The sequence below is a fragment of the Lichenostomus cassidix genome, chromosome 8 (genome assembly GCF_008360975.1).
Source record: "Lichenostomus cassidix isolate B80296 chromosome 8, HeHo_3.0, whole genome shotgun sequence".
NCBI classification, from domain to species: Eukaryota; Metazoa; Chordata; class Aves; order Passeriformes; family Meliphagidae; genus Lichenostomus; species Lichenostomus cassidix.
The window spans coordinates 6738412-6761911 of record NC_139489.1 but is presented as its reverse complement, the minus strand read 5'-3'; the positions used below and the strand labels follow the sequence as shown (position 1 = coordinate 6761911).

The window sequence follows — 23500 nt, the reverse complement described above, 5'->3', positions numbered from 1 at the left end:
CCAGCACAGCCTGACCTGTCCAGGGTTTGTATTTATTGGCAGCCCTGCTCATGCTGGGTGCAAACAGCACAGCTCTGCTTCCAGAGGTGTTTTTGGGATGCCACAAGTGGGAAAAGCAGCACTGAGGCAGAGGTGTCCCCAGAGGTGGGAATGCTTTGCTTGGCTGTGCTGCTGCTGGTCCAACCCAGAGCCCAACAAGGCCATTTAGGAAAGTTTTCCAGTGTATAGAAGGATATTTGAGTGCTTGGATAACAAAACTCAAGCCCATCTGCTGGAAGGAGGGGCTTCAGTCCAGGATCAGCAGGAAGTCACTCTTGCTGTCAGGTTTGCCCAACCTTGGACAAGAATTAGGGGTTTGGTCCAAATCAGTGCAATTTAAGTGCTATGGATCAGATCCCAAAGCAAATGTGCTGCAGCTCTATGTGAAGTTTCCTTTTGGGTTCAGCACAGGGGATGGCAGCAACACAACAGAATTTTGCATCACTCTGAGATTCCCTGGAGGATGGACAGGAAAATCAGGGTCTCTACAGATAATCCTTCCTTCCTTCCTTCCTTCCTTCCTTCCTTCCTTCCTTCCTTCCTTCCTTCCTTCCTTCCTTCCTTCCTTCCTTCCTTCCTTCCTTCCTTCCTTCCTTCCTTCCTTCCTTCCTTCCTTCCTTCCTTCCTTCCTTCCTTCCTTCCTTCCTTCCTTCCTTCCTTCCTTCCTTCCTTCCTTCCTTCCTTCCTTCCTTCCTTCCTTCCTTCCTTCCTTCCTTCCTTCCTTCCTTCCTTCCTTCCTTCCTTCCTTCCTTCCTTCCTTCCTTCCTTCCTTCCTTCCTGTAGTCCCCACAGGATAAGGACCAGGGAAGCAGCTGTGCAACAGGGCAGGTAATAAAATACAGCATCAAGAATAACACAATCTCCTAGGTATTTTGAAAACAGTTATTTTCATTTTCATTCAGATGTCCCAGAGATGCAGCTCTCTGGTTTATGCTGCTTTTTTTTTTTTTCTCCCTATCTCTCTCTGCCCTGTGCCCATTCCCCTCCCCTGCCTGGCTCCTCTGGCAGCTCTCTGTCCTGGCACTCACAGCATCTTTGCAGTCCAGCACAGGCTCTTGTGCAGACACCACACCTCCTGCGACATCAGGAGCAGCCCGTGGTGTTAGAACAGTATTTCACCTTCCTTTAACCCTTTTCTTAAGGACACTGCAGTGATCCCACAGCCTAGCAGCCCTCACGTTATCTCATTTAGCAGCAGCTCAAATGACTCCAGTGCTGCACTGAGCTGTGTGATGAACAAGTCACTTTCCCACCATGGCTTATGCTGCACTTACAGTCTGAATTCACAAAACCAGCACACCTTTCCCATTCAAATCTCTACTGAGAATTCCTTTGTTACAAGCTCAAAATAATAATAAGGGCTCTGGGTTATCCTTTCTTGTGGGTTTCCCTGTGACCTTGGCTGACTGCTTTAACAGAAATGTTCTGCATACAGAGAAAATGAGCCCACTGGCAATCCTTAGAAACAAATGAGCTTAGCAAAAGCCCTTTGTGCAGTTCCAGCTCCCCTCTTCCTCAGTCCTACTCCTTGTTGCTGTATAATCACCACTGCTTTGCCATTTTCTTGTTACATCACAGACTGGAGAAAAGGGGGAGCAATGAGACGTGATTCCATGAAAATAATATTTTATTTTTCACATTCTCTTTCCATTTCCCACCCACTGCCCCAACCTTTGTCCCCTTAAGTTGCCAACTATTCAGGAGCAGGTTGGTGTCACACAGCATCCAGCAGGATGACAGCCCTGAGGACTGGGGTCCATGGATGCTGCTAAAATAAAAATTAAGCACAGTTGCTGCATGTGCCCAGCTAGGTTAAAAGCTAAGCACAAGCTAAGATTCAGGTCCAGGTGCAATTCAGCTGCACTGGAGTGGCAACACCCTAAAGACAGTGAAAAAAATCATCTGGGGCTTCCCTGTCCTGGGCCAGCACCCAGGTAATGGGGCTGGAGGGCACCTGGCCCCACACTGGTGAGTCTGCAGCAAAGCTCTGCTGTTCAGGGCTCTGCTGGCTCAGGAATTTCTGCACTGAGTTTCATTTTGTAGCATCAGTATAATCCTCTGCTGCCTTCTAGATATTTAATACACTGAGCTCCACTTAGTCTTGTTCAGGTCACTCAGCAAGAAGAAATGTGCCTAAGTGAAGAGTGACAGGTGACCTTGAAAATTAAAATTTCATTAAAAAGGAAGAACGCTTTCCATCCTTTCTAAAAACATCTGATACTGAAGAAAAAAGGGGTTTATGAGGAAAAAAAAAAGTTTCTATTTTAAGTTTTCCCTGAGCTTACACAAAAAGAGGAGCACAATACACCTGTGCACAGACTTGCTCATTTTCAGTTCCTCCAAATGAGGGAGATGCTCATTCTGCACATTGTGAAGTAAAGCAGAAAGCATTGTGTGCAAACATTTACAGCATGAAAAGCCTCGTCACCTGGGATACTTGCTGCTGCTGAAAATTCTGATCAAAGATAAGAACCAAGACAACTCATTGTAATCAATTATGCACAGATAGTCCTCAGCCTGTGTGCAATTCATATAAATAACACTAAAAACATAACGCGGATTTACATGCAGAAATGAAATATGGACATGGTCAGAACACTAATCTTCTGATTGCTATCTCAAATTGGCAATCCTGGTCCTGAGTGAGTCTCTAGCTAAGTACTGTTCCCTTGAAGGGATTTCCAGCAGCCCTTCAGCAGCTCCTGCTTACACAAGAGGAGCTGCAGAGCCACAGCCTAGGACTGGAGGTGACAGGAGGCAGCAGCCAGGGAGTCAGGGCTGCAAGAACCTGGGCTCAGGTGTTATGTCTGTGCAGGCAGAGATGATTAACCCTCACACATCCCCACAGCTCTCATGATGCAAAGAAAGCCATTATATGACAATCTGACTGAATTGAACAGAACAATGCCCAGCTCTGTGCCATGAGTAGCAGAGGTTCCCCTATATGTGCAGCTCCTACACACAGGCTGACCAGAGGCAGTGGTCATCCTCCCACCTCAGCCACTAAATCCAAAAGGGAAATTGCAGATGTATCCAGGGTTCAGGCAGCTATGAACATGCTGTGATTGTCATCCTCACAAATACCAAATTCACACTTCAAGGCCTTTTCTATGTCTTTTTCACTCACCCTCATAACAGTCGAGTCAAGGAATTCCCATTGCTGTATCAATCCTCTCATCAACTTTACACCCCTCAACACCTGTAAAATATTTAGATTTCCACACCAGGATTTGTTCCTGTTTTGCTGCAGCTGACATCCTCTCATCACAGGTCTCACACATTTTTGCCCAGGTGAGCCCCAAAGAGTACCCAGTGACTTAATGAGCAGATCAATTACTGTTCATAAGAAAAGATACTGTCTCTTTAAAGGTTATTTGAAGGTTGATTGCTATCTTATTGCTTATATCCTGCAAATCTATTCAGCCTTATGAATGAATTTGACCTTTTTATACTTACTGGGGAAAAAAAAAAAACAGAACAGAAGTTAATTTAGAGCTCCATAATACAACACTTTTTCCCAGAGAAATGAAAGGGCATTCAAATCGATACCTGCACAATAACACTCTGATGAATGTTTGCACCCAATTTTCTCATTTTGCTAACTCGAGATTGGGCGTTTTGAATAGTTCTCAAAGAACATATTCTTTATGTGCTGTGAAGTATGTGGTATTGTGTCCAAACAATGCTAGAGGATAATCATTATAGGAGTGTCACTGGGCCTGAAAAGGTCAGTTAGTTAGAAATGTCAGCTTTCAATGCAACTGTGCCGGACCTTCCTATGTAAGGATCCAATTAAAGGGACATGCCAAGGTGCATGGAAACACCATGGTGACCCAGAATAATAATAAGGGATTGTGGAAAAGCTTGATATTTTTCTTCAAAAGTAATGGATTAGCCTTTAGAATATCTTCTCTGCAGTCTTATTTTGACTTCGCAAATATCACTTCTTCTGCATGTATCCAAAAAAAGGTCACTTCTTAAAATGCAAAGGTGGGGATGAAGCAGCCTTACTAAAAGTAAACATTTTACAACCAAACAGGGATAAAGTTCTGGTTTCATTATTGGATCAAAAATGTAGAACTCAAAGCTGGGATATTTGAGATGGAAATGGGTGATGTTTGGGGACACAGGTCAGGGGACAGGCAGAAAGATCAGGGAGGAGTTATTCTCTTGGGACAAGTTGTGAGGGAAGGGAAGAGACAGTGGGAACAGCAACACCGCTCAGTGAGTAGGAGGCATCTCTGCAATTATTATTCTGGCAAATGGAGAGGTATAACTAAGAATTAGGAAGGTACTGATCTGCATGAATGAGTAATTACAAGCAACAATATTACTTCTCCTTATCACAGCTAATGGAAATTCTTACAGCTCTTCAGATACTGTAAAGATGAGAAATTGGATATAGTAAAATTTCCTAATTAGCTTCAGGACAGCTGAAGCCAACCTAATGGCACAAAAAAAAGGAAAGAGAGTCAATGTTTTTTCTCTGCTCTCTGTTGATATATCATCTTGCTGAAGTTTCATCAAGTCTGGAAAAAACTTCCTCCTGTAGCTTTACAGTTCAGCTGAGACAGACAACTTGGGGATTTCACTTTGAGCTGAGATTTTAGCATTTCTATTTTATTTTTATGGTAGGGAAATTCTTGTAGTGTGCGTTCAAACCGTTTGGGGTTTATTGCCTTGCTGAGCAACACGGTTGTGACTCCTCCAGTTATCTCATATTATTGTGGGCAAATGGCTGGATTAATACCCAGTGTCTTAGTGATATGGGAAATAATTCACTGAGCATTAAAACACTCAATTATTACTGGAATTCTAATTTCTTTTCCCCACCACTTTTGCAAGTAAAACAGCATGTGAATCTTCACTGACAAATATGAAAAGTAGTCATGTTAGGCTGTTTAAAAACTTCAACACCATCCTTTGACACATACTTAGACCAAAATCAATGTGCTATTAATTAATAAGGACTTGCAAAAAAAATGCTCCCGAGTTTTAGCAGCAAACAACTTTCTGTCACATTTTATTAGTCAGTATCATTTTTACTAATACCTGTCTTATAGCTTCATGACTTCGAGTTCATATTATTTTCATGCTTCAATTAGAAAGAAGTTGATAGCCAGACTATCCAGGAAGGTAATGGAAAAGTCTTGTAGCAGGGCTTAGAGGTGGAATTTATAGTTAAATGAAACTTTGAAATATACTTTAAAACTTCTCCTTCCTTTACGTACTTTTACTTGAGGTCTCATAAGCAGTAATATGTAGGAATGCAAAACTTAATCAGCTAAAAAATATAGCAAATCCCACATATCACTTTATGCAATGCCAGGAGAGCAGAAATATATTTTCCTAACCAGAGGAAATTAACTAGGCAACAGTCCTATATCTATAATTTAAAGCAGTAAAATATGTATGGCAGAAGCTAAAGCCACCTTAAAAGAATTCAGGGTAGCAGTATATCACAAATTAATGAAATGGAGACATTTTTAGAGCATGCAGCACTGATGATATTAAAGGGGGGAGAATATTTCACCACATAGATCAGACTGATAAATACTTTTAAAATCAAGCTTTTTCCCCTGTTCAAATCTGTAAGAGCTTGAATAGTAGGAGGAAGAATGCACGAGTCATTAACATTTCTGATCAAATCTCAGTGGAGATTGGGATTATTTTACTCTGTCCCTCCATGTAAACCTCTGAGGTGGTTTACATATTAGGAAAATCTGAGTAAATCAACAGGCAGGAATTATGGAGTCAGCACTTACTTTTTTCCACCTAAAACAGAGCTGAAAGAAACTTAAAAAAATTACTTTATATTCCATGCTGTAGCCAAGCTGGACACTATGGAATATTCAACTACCCCAGGTTTTTTAAATGCAATCAATTTACTGCTGCCAAATGTAGTGGGTTTATATACATCTGGGAAACATGCACCTACAGTGCTGATGAATTTCTCCTGACATTGCACTGATTTCAAGAGAATGTTATTTTAAATTGGCAGTAGAGAGACTGGTACAGAAGGATAAAGCCCTGAGGATGGCTGAATCAAAGAGAATTTCAAAAGAATTTTCCTGATGGTTCTTGGATAATATCACATGTTAGCTATTTTCAAAGCCAATAGTTTCCAACACACTTCCATTTATGGTATCAATAATTAAAAAATACTTCAGTGGGAGAGGAACTTACCTTACTGAGAAGAGAAACTGGGAAGCTGTGTTATTATCATAAACACAGGAGATGCAAAAAGCTGTGTCTCCATGGAAAAGCTATGGAAACAGGGGTATCTTATTTGCAGCTATTGAGTGGTTACCACAAAATGTGATGTGATTGCATGTGTGTGTTCAAAGTGCTCCTAGGACATGATCACACAGAAATGAAGGGCAGATCCTCACCTCCTTTGTGCAGCAAGGCCAAATTAAACTACCTGAAGCTTTGCTCCTAAAACTCAAAGACAACTAGAATAGCGTTGAGGAAATGTTTTGGATCCAATTCAGAGGTAAAGCTAGGTTTAAAGAAAATTTAAATTACCAAAACTTAAATCTCATTATGCCCCACTCCCTGCCAGCATATCCCTGCCAGCTCCTAATGAATTTTTAACATCCTTCCCCCACCCCACTGCGCACATCAGCTCTGACTCAGGCACCCTGAACTGTACAGCTGCACTCTAATTGTACCTCACATGTCAAGGGGCAAGAAGAAAGGAGTGTGGCGAGAGCACTGATAAATTTAACTTAACATTCCTCCAGCTACTCCGCAGCAAGGCAGAGCAGTGAACTCCCCTCCACATTTTACAGGGGTGTCAGTTACTTCAAAGGAATATATCTGAGCACGAGGGAGTCTGGCTTGCTCCCAGCTTATGCATCATTTGTGTCTGGCTGTTTCTGGAGCTCCACAGCAAAGCAAAGACTTCCTCCAGTTTGGGGCACAGTGTGGAGCTTTCCATGGCTGCTTTATTAGGGTGCTGGAAGAGGTGAGCCCTGCATGTTGCATAGAAACCTTGCAGTTGGAGCTGTAGCTCCAGCCATCTGTATTTTTTCCTGGCTTTTTTTTTTTTTTTTCCATTTTTGCCCAGGCTTCTCTCAGTCAGTCCATGGTATAGATTAATGGTCTATACTTGTTCAGTTTAACATGCAGATGTGCTCTTAAGCCCAGAACCTGTTCAGCCAGGTTTCAGGAAGCTGTGCACACATTGCTTGGGGGTTGGAAGTCGTGTGGAGCAGGCAAGAGGCAGTGATGGGTCACCCTCAGTGTGGGTTCAGAACAGCATGGGCAGGAGGAAGGTTCAGGGAACAAGAAAAAGCCACAAACTCTGACCCTTCAGTGATTCCTGGGGAATCATGCAACAGCCACAGCCATAGGGAGCAGTGTGACTGCCACAAGGAAACATTGAGGTTTCTCTGTCCCCACAAACTCTCTTTTGAATGCTTTGCTACCTGTGTCTCAACAACACCTGATTTACATTAATGGCATTATTTTACCTTACAATTAATCCCACTAATTGGCTGATCAGTTTTTGGAAATTGTTTCAGTGGCACATGGAGAACAGCTGCTGTACTACCTGCAAGGGATCACCATCAATTCTTGACTAAAGGTAGAGAAACCTCTTCAAGAGCTTCACACACACACAAGACAGAGAGCAGATATTCATCACGACAGAGGTGCAAATCACAGAGGTCACCTTTGCTTTTGAAGCCCTTTGTCTACTCTCACAATTAAGCAGTAGGGTTTTGGTGGCTGACACCCCTTGTGGGACACAGAGGACTTTCAAAATTCTTGACTAAAGCTGTGTGACCTCTGCCAGAAGCAAAGGCTGCCTGCCTGCGGCAAGGTGGAGAACAGAAACAACTCCCAGAGGATTGGCAGGTGCAACTAAACAGCTCAGCCCCTCATTTGAATCAGTAAATTAAGGGTTGACAGTGATTATGGCTGATCTCAGCCATCATAACCGATATCACGACTTTGTAAAAGCAGACTGTCAGTGTCAGATCTTAGAGCTAGGACTCAAAGAATTAAATATTTTAAAGTAGCAGTCTCCAAAGACAGATAAAAGCCCCAAGGCTATGATTTATTTTATTTTATTTTTGTATTTGTAGGGCTGAAACTAGACCCTTTAATCCACAGGCTGACATTTTCCAATCCTGCTAGGAATTGAGTGCCTAACTTTTTCAACCCCTTTGAAAAATCTCAGCTTTAGGCTCTTTGGTAAGTTTGGCCTGATCCAGCACCAAGCTTCTTTTGAAAATGCTTCTGTTGAAAGCAAAACTTTAGGCACTTTATTATGTAATCATGAACAAGTATTATGTTTTTTTCCTTTGCATCCAGTTATGGTAGATTTCTGGTTAAATATCAAAGGGTAAAACATGCATTTCATAAAAAAAATACACATAGAAAGCTTCCCCCCCTTTTAGTGCAGTATGCCTACCTACACAGTTATTGAAGATCCTTCCAATTAATTGCTGTGTTCATTTAGTAGATTGCTTTATTAAACAGAGATCTGAAGGTACAGCTACTTACTGTGATCACATCCATGCACAAACTCAACCCAATCAACCCTTTCACAGTGAATACTGTATCTGAAATTGTGAGGAAGGTATCATAAATTTGTTTTATAGAAAATTCTCATATGAAGTCATTCTGGTTCCCCAACCCTCTTTTTCTCTGATTGAAAAAGTATCTGTGGACTTTGGTGCCCTTATGCAAGATCTGAGTGTTTTCTGTGATTAAGACCTTCAGAGATCTTTTTTTTTATTTTCCTCCAGAAACAGGGAATGCTGAAGATATGGAAAATGAAGAATGTGCCATGTTTGTCCTTGAAGTTACAGTTAGAACAGTGACAATGGCTGTATCACACTGTATTGTTGCTTTTATCAGCAAGTGCCCTGAGCATACATTAACATAATTGCAAACTGCATGAAAAGTGAACATGCAAAAATGTGATGCAATTGCCAATAGCCTCAAACATCTGTCCCAACAAAGTGTTCCTCCTCCTTATTTTAGTTCTTATTATTTTAACAAGGTTAGTGAAGGAGAAACCATGTCATAGATTATATCTACATTTAGAGTGTCAGAACGATTATTGATGCGAAATTGTTATCCAAGCAAATGTGTGTCACATTTTGTTCACTTCCCATAACACCTGTTCACTCCTCTAACACATTATTACCAGTTAAGGCCAGAATTCATTAGTCCCAGTTAAAGCCAGCCTGAAAGCTTAATTCATACACACATCTGAAAAATGAGCAAAGTTAACCAAAATGTGGCACTCCTTGAGCAGGGTATCTGGAACTGGTGGGCAGCAAACCTCTGTGGCAGCTAGTGGAAAGAAAGTGAGCCAGGCAAATAGAAATAAATTAAAAGCTGAGATCACAGAGGAGCACAACTGACCCAACCTGCATTTCAACCATGCTGCTGAGACCTTCAAAACTCACTCTTGCCAAAAAGCCCCACACTTCCCCAATAGAACATATTCTGATTTATCTCCTCGGCAGCCAAATGACAAAAGCCATCATGAAGCAGATAGTTTAAAGCATTTTAACTCTACCTAAATATTTTCTGACCCACTTTGGGGTTCTCAGCCCTGAACCTGGAACTCATTTCTCCCACCACACCATAGAGTGCCACCATCTCCCAGCTCCCCAAACTGCTCCTTTTTGCCACCAAGGAAAGTCAAGCTTGCATTTCTGTGATACTTGAACACACTTGGTGAATTTGAGGGCATCTGCCCTGCAGATATACCACTAACTGTAACCCCAGGAGGCTTAAAGAAATATCAGCACTCCAATTCATAGAGTAAAGGTCTGAAGAGGCAGCTCTGTGAAGGGATAACTGCCCGGGGCTTTGCCAAGCACAATATAGCTGTCACTTGTTATTAGGTGAAAGATTTTCTGGGGAACAGTGTTTTTCATTTTGCATGTCAGAGACGGGGGAAAAAACACATTTAGACAACCATCTCTTTAAGAAAAGAGTGGAGAGCAGTGCAGCAGAGCTCACTTACCAGGGCTGGTTATTGTCAGGAGGTCAAGCCGCCGTTTTTGCTGAAAAACAAATTATAAAAGGAATTGTTAAAAGGGGACTAATTTTAGTGGGTCAGCTTAGACCTGCAAAGTAAGTGTTCTGACATTTATAGCAGAATTAATTACAAGTTACATGGCTCACAGTAACTCTTTTGGAAGGGATCCACATGTACTTTATGAGGAAGAAAAAACCCTTCTTTAGTCCTTTTAATGTGTTTTTATTTGCGCTTATAAAAGTGTTACTATTTCTTTTTTGGAACATATACTTGAAATGGATAGCTGGAAGCACAGATGGACTGATATATTTATAAAAGTGATTTCTGATTCCACAGGGAAGAAGACATGGAACCAGGACAAGCAACTCCAAGTTCTTTATTCATATCAATCACTGACTCAATGCCTGTATGTGATCAAACACAATTATATTGCCTTGGGGTGAACCTTTCAAAGACATGTAAGAGGATCTAGACAAACTCAAGAATGATAAAAGGGAAGCTTCTTTTCATGCTGAGCACAGTCAGCCCATGGTTGCCACCAGATATCCCTCACCCCAAAAGCTTGCCAGACTTGATCATCACTGGGTGTGTGTACAGAGAGCAAAGTACAGGGAGTTATTATGGCAAATAATCAAATTTACATAGAAGACTGGTTTCTGGAAGGGCTGCACACCTTCAAAGGGCAAATCAAACCATACTATGAGAAGGACAGGAACACCTTTGGCCTGGAATAAATTATCCCACCAAAGCCTTTTGAGGGTGGGGTGCATCTGAGGTTCCCTTTTCCTGTAACATGCAGCCAGCTCTGCTGCCTACTCCATGTTCCCAGTCTCAGGTGATCTCTCCACCATTGCACCTCCATAGTCTGCCACTGAAATCCATGTGCTCCTGGACCATCATCATCTTTTTCCACTTTTCTGTGGGCTGAGAGCTTTCCATCACAAGCAGGGCTTTCCCCATCTCACACAGACTGTTACTGTCCCTTCATCACAGCACTTTCTAACTTACTGTCTTCTCCCTAACTTTGCCCAACATCAGTGTGTCTAGCAGGTATTGAAGATTATACTGTCCAGTTTAATTTCTCTCTCCTAATTTGCTCAATAATGTCTGTGTTACTTTCATTTATTGTCAGCCCTATTGATCTTCTTCTAATCTAATTCTCATCACTGCACTCACTGTATTCCCTGTGTGACAGCTGAAAGTCCTTGAGGAGGAAACATTGACTTGGTATTCCCTACCCTGAGTGCTCTTCCTTGGAAATCATGATGGATGAAACTCCTTTCCAAACCCATCATTTCTATGTAGTAAAGCTTCACTGGCTGAAGTGCCTGGACACAGCTGGTCATCCACTGAATACACTTGAGCTGTGTTGGGTACAACAGCAAATTTGGCCTGCTGGGAAGCCAAGTGGGGTGTCAGGCTGGAAAAAAACCACATTTTCTGAAACCCTTCTGCCTTTTGATACCTCACCTCTGGCACAACACAAATCATATTTGAGAGAAAGCTGCTATGTGTCTTTTTCCAGAGGTACTCCTTGTTCTCTTAACTCTGCTCAGTCATTCCGAGCACGACCTTAGCAGTGTGCTGGAGCACATTTGCTTTAGTTTAAAATACTGAGGCCAGTGCATGCCAAAACTTTTTCCAGGTGCGCCAGGGTAAAAGGGAGCAGAATGCCCTGCTGCTGCCTTGTGTTACCTGCTCACCCCCTCCTTGCCCAGGGAGCAGCAAAGCAGAGTAAGAAGTTCTGTGTAAGCACAGGACTCACCTTCCCAGTGGGAGCTGTGAGACGAAACGTCTCCTAATGAGCTAAATTTTATATAGATCTTGCACCTTAATCCTGATTCATATGTACAAAGCTGTGAAATGCCAGAGCTTAGCCCCCACTGGGCCAAAAGCTTTGCTTACATTTCTCTGCACAACTGGAACTCCAAATGCTGTATATCTAATGAACAGCTAGAGCAGAAAATATATATCCAAAGCCTATACTCCGTGAAAGCCTCTCTACTAGGAAAAAAGGTGGAATATAAATATCCTGCATCAAAGGAAGTTGGAAAATGTAAAGATATGGAATAGAGAGAAAGGCATGCAGCCCGACTGACCCCTGGTCCTGACTTGAGTTATTAAATGGGGTAAAAATAAACATTAAATAAAAATCAAAATAGCTTAGCTTGATACGTCAGGAAAACAAAAGCATATAGGACAGGTTAAACAAATGGGAAATAAAATGAAATTATTACAAGTCAAATGTTCCGTTTGTAACATTTTTTCCAGCTTGAATTCTGCCTCCAAGCTGACCTTGGAAAAAACAAATTAACTCCAGATCCAGAAAATCTTTGTGTATATGTTGAACTTTGGGCTGAAGTTATTTCTCAGACTTCAAGTGGAGCAGCACTGATCTTTTGCATCTAACACCTAACTGCTGCAAGGGATTTGAAATGCCACCAGGTTCTTGGCACTGACTCCACCCAAGTGCTCCAGACTGGAGCTCAGTGGTTCCTGCCTGCCTGGTGACAGAGGGAGGAAAAAAATTCTCTGCTCTGACCTTCATTGGACCTTGAAGAGGTTTCTCTGATTTAGCTCCTCAAGGGAAGTTTGTGTACACTCACCCCAGCCCTGCAGAGAAGCAAACAGCAAAGTGCATTCCAGAATCGTGCATTTAAACATGCAAAAATGCCCTAATTATGGACGCAATCACTTTCCGGAAATTCCAGCCTGCTCTCAGATCTCAGGGCTAGCTCTCTGCCGTTTCCAGGGCTCAGCTGGATGCAAGCAGCCTAGTAACTAGATGGATTTAAAAAACATTAAAAAAACCCAGACAGACTCACTTATGGGTAGCTATAAAAACAGCAGTATTTGAATTTAAAGAGAGAGACATTACAAATGTCACACCCATTAATAAAATAATTTCATCAGAAGAACCGTGGCTGTGGGGCTTTATATATTTGCTTCTTTCTTCAGTGCTGAAAGATGCAAATTGCAGCTGTGGCCCCCCTCCAGCATGATCACCCTCTCCCTGTTTTGACAGATTTCTTGAAAGACTCAGCTCACAAGATGTCTGGCTTTTTTTTGTTCTGCCTTTAGGAATTTTCCACTTCTCAAACACCTGCCCCTGCTGAGATGCTTGGGACCATCCCAATCTTCAGGCAACCTACTGTCCCAAGGATTTCTTAGAATCTGAGCACTGAAATGCAATGCAATGGTGGGGAAAGTAGTGACAGCTCCCCATGTCTCTGAGGCTGGATTTCACCTACGTTGACAAAAAGGCATTCCGTGAGGAGCACTGAAATGATTCCCACAGCATCAGCCGCAATTTATAAGAGGCAAACAGAAATATTCCCTGTATCATCGCGGGATCGCTATTGCTGTAATGCTGTCCTGCCCTTAAGGGGCAGCATCCTCTTTTCCACTCTGCTGGCTGCCTGAGATCCCAAGGGCAGCAAGAGGCCACTGGTGATTCATTCTGCTTCCCACCTGGAGCAGTTTCCATGGCTGGCACTACCCAGAGGCACAATCCCTACAGTGCGCCAGGGCTCGGAGCAAAGCTGCGGCAGATCGCGCTCGCTTCCACAAAATTAACACAATCTTTAATTAATGCAATAAGCACTGATGAGTAATAAATCATATTAAAATACAAGGAAGGCAATTTTTTAATAAATTAAGCATTGATTCACTCAATAAATATTAATCTACCAAGCATCAAGAATTCATTACGTTTTAGAAAACCAGTTGAAGAACGTCGCTGGTGAGCTGGTCTGAAGTGTGCAGAATGGTCCCTGCTCACCCATCATATACACTTACTTTTAACTAATTCCTTAATTTATCAAGTTAAACAACTTGCCTGAGAGTCTGGATTATTATTCCATTGCAAGATGCAATTTTCTCAACACAGATTCTAACTCACCCCTCAGTTTTTTTCCTGTTTCTTAGTAGCTCCTTTTCTAAACACCTCCTTCTCTTCCTTGGTTTGGGAGGTCTTTAAAATATTTGCTGACTGGTGTCATTTAATTTTCACCTCAATTAACTTAGCAAGAGTTGCAAAACTAGGAAAAAAAAATTGCAGGGGGACTGTAAATTAACTCATTCATTTAAGTTTAGCTTATCTATGAGATGTTCTTTCACACGTTGCTCTCTGCAGAGTTCCTCCAACCTTTTATATAGATGTGGGATGTGCTGCACTTGCTTTGACTCTTATCTGCAGATTAGCAAAAGAGAAGGAAAAAAAGCCAGATGCAAAGATGCCCCACGAGACTGATATGGAGCTGTTTCTGTAGCAACCGATGATTTTCTTCTCATGTAAGAATGAGCCTCGTCATATCTAATTCTGAATGTATCTGGGCCTGACTTGCCAGCCAAAGCTGTGTCAAGTATAAAGTCAATATAGTCAGAAAGTGTGATAAAAAAGCAATTATAAAGTCATCTTCCTACTCCTCCTCCAGCCATGATCCAAAAAATATCCTTATCCCTGCCTTCTGTCCCAGAACATCATCCCCAACACCCAGCAGTGCAGGTAAGTGGGGATGGAGGTGGCAGCAGCCATTCAGGGATCTATTGCACCACCAGGCTGGAAGCTTCTGCAGCTTCCCAGCCACCCACATCCCAGGAATCAGCAGAGGTTTTTCTAAACAGCAAGGCCATCTCTTCCTGCCTTGCTCTGAGTCTCCATATAACCAGGCTGCCCACTCACTAGCAGCTCCTGCCACAGTGCACTCACTGTGAATTCCAGGAAGCTGGAATTGATTCTCTGAGATCCTACAAGGACTTTGTCTTCCAAAATGTATTTTGCCCAGCCTGGTCTCTGCTATTGATTTCTCCCCCCTAATCTGAGTGTGTTTTGAGCATGTCTGTCCCTTACCACCTTCAATTTACTGTGCAGAGGGTTTCAGATTGAAATGAAGTGCATGAACATATTTTTTTTCCTGGAAACTTTGCCACAAGTTGTCACTAATAGTGCCTTTTCTTTTTGACTTCAAAACTACTGTTTCTTTTCTATAAACTGTGGTGACACAAGAGTAATTGAAACCAGTGAATCTTATCACAAAATAAAGCTGAGGATGTACTGAAGGGTGCATTTCACATTTCTGTGGCCTTTATTATTGCCACACTGTGCTGTCAATGCTTTGGAAAGCTGTCCTCTCACATTATGGAATGAAAGAACCCAGGAATTCAGGAAAGGATCAAGGAGATCCCAAGTGTGCAGCTTGGCACAGCTGGGTGGCACAATGCAGCTGCCCACAGGCACCACCATGGTTTTGCACTGGAGGGATTTGCAGCAGGAGGGAGAGGTTAAAGGCTGTATCTCATCCTTCCTTGTTGCCACCTGCTGTTGGACAGTTTAAGAAATATTCAGGGCTGATCAACATCTGGATAAATTTTCTAAGGAAGGCTTAGATAAAGGAAGGTGTTGGAAAAAAAGTGAGCATTTCACATCTGCCTAGTTCCTCAAATGCAAGTTTCACTACTGGTACCTCCCTCCCTTTAGAGTGCAAGAGTTACCTCCAAAGAGAAACTCCTGATTTAAGCAATGATCCCAATAAGCTACCAATTCAAATCCTGTAAAAATGGATAATTTGATGATTGAAATCTGCTTTTTTTTTAACCACATTATGCTGAGCATTAATCTTTTCTTTCTATCCCGAAATCACAGGCTTTTGTTCATATAATGAAACGAGATCTCACATTTTGTACTTCCTTTATGATTAGCTGCTAAAGTTTCCTGGTATTATGATAAAATGAACCAGTCAGCTTGTTGACACTTGACTGGGATTTTAGCAAATTGCATCTGCTGTAGCCTACTCTGTGGAATCAATTATTGATAATATAGGTGTGGAAGAACATTTATAAAGCGGTTTGGGATATGTTATCACTCATGCTAAGAACCATAATGAGCATTTTAAACCATTTTGACAGTGACCTCTGCAGATATTTGATCACTGCAATATGTGGTAACTCAATTCTGGTTTAGAATCAAAACCAAGCCCAAATAATGCAAGAGAGTGCCAAACCTTTAAGTTTCTTTACTTATTCTTCCAGTGCACATATTCTCATCCTTAACACTTGCCTAATTCTTTCCCAAAACCAATAATGTATGGTACCTTAATATTTTCCCAAAGCACTGGCAAACAAGTAGCTGAGAGCTCTCCTTCTTCCCCCTTGAACTATTTGGCTCAGAAAAAGATTCACACACAATGTGAATCCAAAGCTATTTAGAATGAACATCAACACAACAAAGGTTAAGAAAAGCTGGAAAAGCCATTTTTTAGACACTCATACAGACACGCAGTAGTGCTTATGGCTGTAGGAAGTTGCAGCCCCTTGGTGATCTGATTCCTACCAAAAGCAGAAGATCATTGCTCAAGCCATGGCAGGATGAGCTCCCTCAGTGGCAGCATAGTGAGTCCACTGACAATGGGGTTAATGTCCCCACAAATTCATGGTCTCACCCACACATTCTTGAGTGACATCTACTGGTGCTTCATCTATAGGTTGCCTTATTTACATATGCAGCACTCCTAAGCAGTAACCAGATTCTTAGTGAAGCACTGGGAATAAAAAAAAAAAAAAGTCTTTCTGTTCATTATAAATGTTTACAACCACAACAAAAAGTTGTTAAGGTTATCTCATCTCTGGAAAGAAAGGGAGGATATGAACTGCTTTGGAACGACCTTGTCCTTAACTTGGCCAAGAACATTATGACAACAGAAGCCTCTCGACTGAGGGAAGACAAGGGGTGATGAAGCCAATAGGTTTGCTGTGCTCTTCCCAAAAGCTCTGGGCCTGCAAGAAATGAAGAGGAGAGGTCCATTTCTCCATGGTCTGGCCCCACAACCAGATTGGGATCAAGCATTTTTAGCCGCACTAAAAAAAAAAAAAAAAGTGGCTTGTCCATGTTTTAAATGTACTTACACAGCAAGGGTTCAGGATCTACTCAATCCACCCTTTAACTCAGCACTCTGAGGGGTTTGTTTTGGTAACACAGTACCACGCAGGTTTTTCACAGTTTCTTGTATTACTATGTAAATTGCAGAGCTGTGGTTATAATCCTGTGCTTGTGACATCAATTACTTAATGCCTATAGAGATTATTGTAATGCCACAAACAACGGATTATGTTTTAAAGTACATAGTAAGCAGCAGGAGCTAATAAACTCTTTAAAATTTATTTATTTTGAAAAATAGAGTAAACAAGGGAAGGGAAAACTGTACAGACCCCACACAGTGCCATTAACAACCAAAATCTATCCATGACACAGATCCCTCTTGGCACTGCCTTGCCATCCTACAGTTGTGATTCCTGCCTAACATAAAGTTTTACAAAGGAAAGGAGCAGCATTTGGGAAAGCAATTATGAACTTTGGAAGTTCACCATTTGTTGGGGGGCAGGGCTAGAGAGGCAACAGTGTTCAATGAATGTTTAATTAGAAACAAAGCATATCTACCTATACCAGTAATGGGATATTGACTAACCAGACACTGTTTGTGGGTTGGTTTAGATAACAGACAGGACAGATTAACCCCCAACACAGGCAATTTTTAAACCAAACATGCAGAGCCTGTGATTATATAATAAGGGAGACACAAATCCAGGAGTTCATGTCCCTGTTTTGGACCATCTGGACCTTGAGACTGAGCTCTGAACCAGCAGATCATTTCTCCCAAACCTTCTTTTGCTGTCTCTAACTAAATAAATATTTATTCAAATTGTTGCTTAAGTTCCAACATTCATGTCTGACCTGTTTAGTTTAGCCACCAGCTAGCAGCTGTTTAGTAGGAGTTTTCTATTCTCTCCATGTCAACTAGTACTAAGTTTAACAAACTGTTATCGTGCCAGAATAGCCAGGACACTGGTAGGGAGAAGACTGACTTGGGTTCAAAGACATTACTGGTTTGGAAAAAAAATGGAATTCTATGAGAAAAGGGAAAAAACCAAAAACCAAACACCTAGGGTTCTGAAGATGTCAGGAGAATTTCTGAAACATGAGAATTTTTCACTGGAAGAGTGATTGACTCCAGCCCTCCAAGCTCTGCTCAGGCTGTTGAGGCACCAACACAGCCAAAGACTTTTCTGCAATAGGGACAGGCAGGAGGGAAGGGGAAATCTCTGTTTTCACATTTAAATTAGGAGGATTATTTAAATCCCTCCCCAAACCCCACATACAGTGCAATGTGTCTTGATTACTATATATAAGTCAAGACAACATGATAAAAATTGCAGCAAAAAGTTAAATTAGAATCTATTATGTATGGACAAATGTATAAATTTGTATGTCCAACTATTTTGGTCTCATCTAATTTCAAGCTTTTCATCTAATTTCAGTTTGAGTCTGTTTCCTTTCACAATCCATGGCTGTGAGTTTGTTTTTCCTTTGCTCAATTTTTTTTTAATTTTTTTTTCCCGAACCAGATCACTGCTTGTCATATTCACTTCAACAAATGATTCAGAGCATCCCAATCTTCATTCTCCCAAAACCTGCCTATTTAATTACAGCCTGTGACAGCACTGTCTGGAGAAGTCAAATGGCACTAACGAGCGTGGGCTATTCTGAAGGTAAAGGGAACAATTTGACTTTCCAAACAGACCCATCACTTTCTCATTTGTTTCTGAAGTAATGCCGTTGCACTTTCCTATGAAATATGCTAAAATCATTACTAAATTCCTGAAATGGAATAGCTTGAGGCACAGGACTTGTGGAACAAGGTGCATTCAGGCTGCAATTTGTATCAAAATTCCTTAGGACTAGCAGAGCAGCTCTGGGACTCCTTACAGCCACTCCCAGGGTCATTCTGCCTTTGTCCACCATCTGCTGTAATTCATGTTTAATCTATGGGTGGTGCCTCCATAATTGTTAATAAAAAAGTCAAATGGAGGCTACTGGTAGCATTTCACTCTATATATCTGAATTGGGACGGTTTTATCTTAGTTTTTAAATTTGCCATTTTAGTCCAAATCCTTCAGCCAGGTCAGTGCTTTAAACTGTGAAAAACATTCCAGGGGAATGTTTTTTCAGAGCAGTTGAAGAGAGCAATATATTTTGTAGATAATATGTTATGTTATATTATAAGAGAAAAGTTTGGTTCGTCAAAATCACCAAGCTGACTTAATTTGCCTGAAAGCAGCCTTGAATGGAGACCTGTGTAAGAAAATGAGGCTACCAGATATCACAACTTTGCTTCTCTCCTCAGTCCATGTCAGGTTATTCTGACTAATAAAATAGGGGACAACATTTGTCCTGTACACTGAACAGAGATAAGAGGTCTGAAATTCTCTTTTCATTAGCCTCATTGCTAACTGGTTCAAATTATCTCTCTTTTACAGTTGTTCTATAAGCAATCCATTGGGGCTCTGCCACCTGATGTATATCTAAAGGTGGTTAAAAAGCCCAGAGCACACACTTGTGAAAAATCTGGTGACTGGCAAACTGGAGATTGTTTTGAGCCCTACCCAAAGCATGAGGATCTCGTGGAAGAGAGAAGGCAACCAAACGCCCTATTAACCCATTTTGACATGATACTGTGTTGCTGTTGAGCCACTAGCAGAGGAAGAAGATCCAGGTTCAAAGTGTAGCATCAAGAAGAAGCTTTTATTATTTAATTGCAACTTATATAGACTTTTTAAAGGTCACCCAGATTGGTAAGTTCAAAGCCTCCCCCTAGGCCTGATTGGCCAGGCCTGAACTGTCCATATTTTGGGAAATTGTTTCAACAAACATCCAAACTTTATCTTTGTTTATAAAACACAGGAGGAAGAGAGAAAGAATTCTCACAGAAAAAGGTCGGTGCTGGCCACAATACTGCTCATTTTTCGCATCACAAATGTGGAGATGCTTCAGCCAAAGGCTGAGTTTCCCCAGTTCCCCCTGCTGAGACAGATCCTGTCCCTCAGAACCAGATCCCCACGAGACAGAAGCTGAGATTTTCTCATGTGTAACAAACATTTAACCAAGGATGTGGTAACTCTGTCATGAGATGCTGCCAAGCAGTTGTCCTTTGGTTTGGAGAGAAAATATGTTTTTCTGGGTAATTGGAAATGTGGATGTTTACCTATGATTTGTGAGTCACTCTGAAGTTTCCTTTTTTTTTTTTTTTTTTTAGAAAGAGATAGTTCTGTATTTTAATTGCTACCATTGCCCATATTTACCTTCTTCATTTTTTAGAAGAAATCAGAGAGGTTTCCAAACATCTATTGAGCATTAACCTTAAAAATTAATTATCTAGATGTTTACAACAACATTTACACACAGTGTTAGGAAAAGCAATTTGCTTCCCCAAAGAGTACCTATTTTTCAGCTAGCTAAACAGCTCTGGTATGTCAAGAATAACTCAGGAAGAAGCATCAGTCCATCATTTAAAACCAATTTCACAGGTGCAGGAAAGGTGAACAAAGTTTCCACAGGTGAAAATGACAGGAAAATTTATCCTTGTTCTTAGCCTGAACTCTATTGTGTCAGACAGCTATATTTCAGGATTATTTTTTCCTTCTTTTTTTTTTGAAAGACCAACACAAATGTAAATGCTCCAATTTATAGTGGCAAAATTAGGTGTCAGATTCATTCTTGTTTTCAGTGAGCTTCAACTTTTCTTTTGGGCACTGAAGACAGAGAACATTTTTCCTTCTGAAATGTAGCTCTCCTCGCCACAGCCCTGTGGGTTTGGGTTGCAGAGGAGACTCAGGAGCTCAGCTCAGCTTTGCCCTCTCCAGTCTCAGCCTCCCCAGAGGAAAGTTTATTCCCCACACATCCCTCCAGAAAAAAGTCTCTCTGCTGTGTCAGCCACCAGAAATATATCTGTGATAATTCACAACTGGAAAAAAAATATGAGAGTTCACGTCTTTTGTATATCCAAAGAAATAAACTAAACGGTTCAGACAATACAACAGAATCAGGATTTTCAAATGAGGTTTTTAATGAAGCCCAAATAGATTTCCAGCCCACATGAGCAGAAAACTAAGTAAAATCATTGGGGACCACTGTTAAAAAGCTCCTTGGAAAAAAAGAAAAAAAAAAGAAAAAATAAAAAGAAAGAGAAGTTGATCTTAGGGCAGAAAAAGCACTTTGCATACAAGGAGCTAGCAAAGCAAGGGGCAGCAGAGAAGAAAGTATTAAAAGAACTGAAGATAAAAAAGGTGCCATTAGGAAGATGGCTTTGGAGCAGATTACGTAGAAATAAGATGAAATTTTTCTTAAAACCAAATAAGCAAACAAACCAGCTCTCCCAGCCCTCTGATCAGCCAAGAAATCAGAACTGTCAGCTTTCATCTGCCTCGCACAATAAACCTAAACTCAAAAGAATAGTTAAGTTTTGATTCAAGCCACACAAAGCTAATTTTTTGCTGGCCACAGCTTTTCCTAATGAGGTGTTTTGGACTCTGAGGAACACGAGATTTTCTAGGCTGGGGAGTGTTTTAGCATTGCTACTGTGTCAACTTTGAATTATGCACGGATTTTTAAATATGGAACTGTTCCTCTACTTATGATGACAGGCACATTCACATCATATAAAATTGGGAATGAGGAGAGCTAAACAAAGCCAGTGAGTTCTGAATTGATCACCTAAAACATCTGCTGTATTGCTTAGGAATTGCAGCACATATGGTATATCAGAGCATCCAATATTTGGAGGCACACTACCTATGCAGAACATCCATAAAATGCCAGAAACACCCATTTTGGCTATTTCAGTCTTAACTCTGAATGTTCTTTTTTTTTTTTTTTTTAATAAAATGCCTAAAATTATTTCTGGGTTTATTTTTCTCTTTTATCATGTAATTTGATTGCAATCAACTTATCTCCTGCCCTAAGTCTCCTCTGTGTTTCTGTACAGCACTGGGAATGCTAATAGTGTTCAAAACAACAACAAGAAGAGCATAATGGAAAAGAGGGAAAAAAGTGATCATCTAAATGTGATCCTTCCTGTCTCAGCCAGTCTGCTCCTTGCACTTACCCTGAATCTCAGCACTATTTGGGTACAATAATCCCACAGCAACCCTAACACAATATTGATTAACAACAAATCAGAAATACGCATTTAAAATGGGATTCCGAGTTAACAATCCTGCTATATCACACTCCAGGTGTTGCCAAGAGAAAGGATGCAACATTTTTCAAGAACAACTGAATTAGGCACCCAAATTATTTTTAAGCAGCAATGTAGTTTTGAGAATGATTCTAAGCATCAAAATCTCACTAAAACAGGTCAGATTGGAGGCTCTGATTTTGCACTAAAAATAGTAGGACAAAATATCTCAAATCGTCAAGTAAAAGTCTTTTTTAAAATCCTACTGTTCAATTATTAGCTTTGCTTTGCAAGTTTGGCTTTGATTTGGGGGAGATAAGAAAGGTTGAACTGTCATATCCACTCAGACTACATCTCAAAGGAAGAGAGAGCTGCTGTACAAAACAGAGAAAATACCAAATGGGGCATTGGAGCCACAGAGTCAGAGCAACCATTAGATTGAAAATAAATTCTTCAAATGGGAGCTAGTCTGGGGAACAGTAGAGGTTCAGGAAAGATGGCAGAGATCAGCTAAAATACTTGCAATTTCTCATGCCAGAGTTTCCTTTAACCAGTTCAAGCTCAGAAAGAGGTAAGGGTGAACCATGAATCAACACTCACTGAGTCTCTCTGGTAAACTTATTATTTGTTGCAGTCTCTTGCAGAACTCAAGACAAAAGCTTTCCCTCTGCAGATAAATACTAATAAAAGTACCTGTATTTTCTCACTGCTTTGAACCTAATCCACAGGTAAAAATCAGTAGCAAGTTGCATAATTTCTTAAAATCCCTCCAAAATTTATTGGATTACATTCTACAAGTGATTACAAAAAAAACCCCCAGCACTAATTTACCCTTTATATCTTCAGGCAAAGTGGAGAATTCTACTCACCCGTCCCAAACGTTCAGAATTTCAGAATAAATTCAGTATTTCAGAATTAAAATATCATTCTGGGGTGGCCAAGAGGTGAGTCAGGTACCAGCTTGGACACTTCCAGCTCACATAAACAGAAGGCAATGTGGAACCCAAATTACAACACACAAAATCATTAAAAATAAGTTCTGTGTCTATTGTCCAGTTCAGCAGGATCATTATTTCTAACACTGGAATGCTAAAACATGGTATTTAATGAAACTGTATTGTGTACTTAATGAGAGCCAGCTGAATAATTCTGAAAAGGAAAAGCATATTTTCTCTCTTTGCACCCTGAGGTCATTGTGAAACCAGAGAGGCCAAAGCTCACAGCTCACATTATCTGTGCCACAAACTTATTTTATACCTAAAAGGCCTCAAGTTTTGCTAGAAAAACAAAATTCAAAGCTTTTCCAAAGAGCAGATCCCAAAAGCAAAACTCTTGCTAAAGCAGAGAGAATTCTGTGAGGGCTCCCTCTCTTGGCAACTAAATAAAAGCTTCGCAGATCTTCGTGCAAACCTTTTCACAAGAATTCAAACCTCACATCACACAC

The 23500-nt window shown here is 40.9% G+C and overlaps 1 protein-coding gene across 2 annotated transcripts in view; it reads right to left on the bottom strand.

The window, feature by feature from the left end:
* BEND5 (BEN domain containing 5) overlaps nucleotides 1-23500 on the bottom strand; it is an 860026-nt gene that overhangs the window by 390474 nt on the left and 446052 nt on the right. For both annotated transcript variants that reach the window (XM_085067639.1, XM_085067643.1), the window contains exon 6: nucleotides 10034-10073. In XM_085067639.1, coding sequence (XP_084923765.1) covers nucleotides 10034-10073 — 40 coding nt within the window. The remainder of the gene's footprint in view (nucleotides 1-10033; nucleotides 10074-23500) is intronic.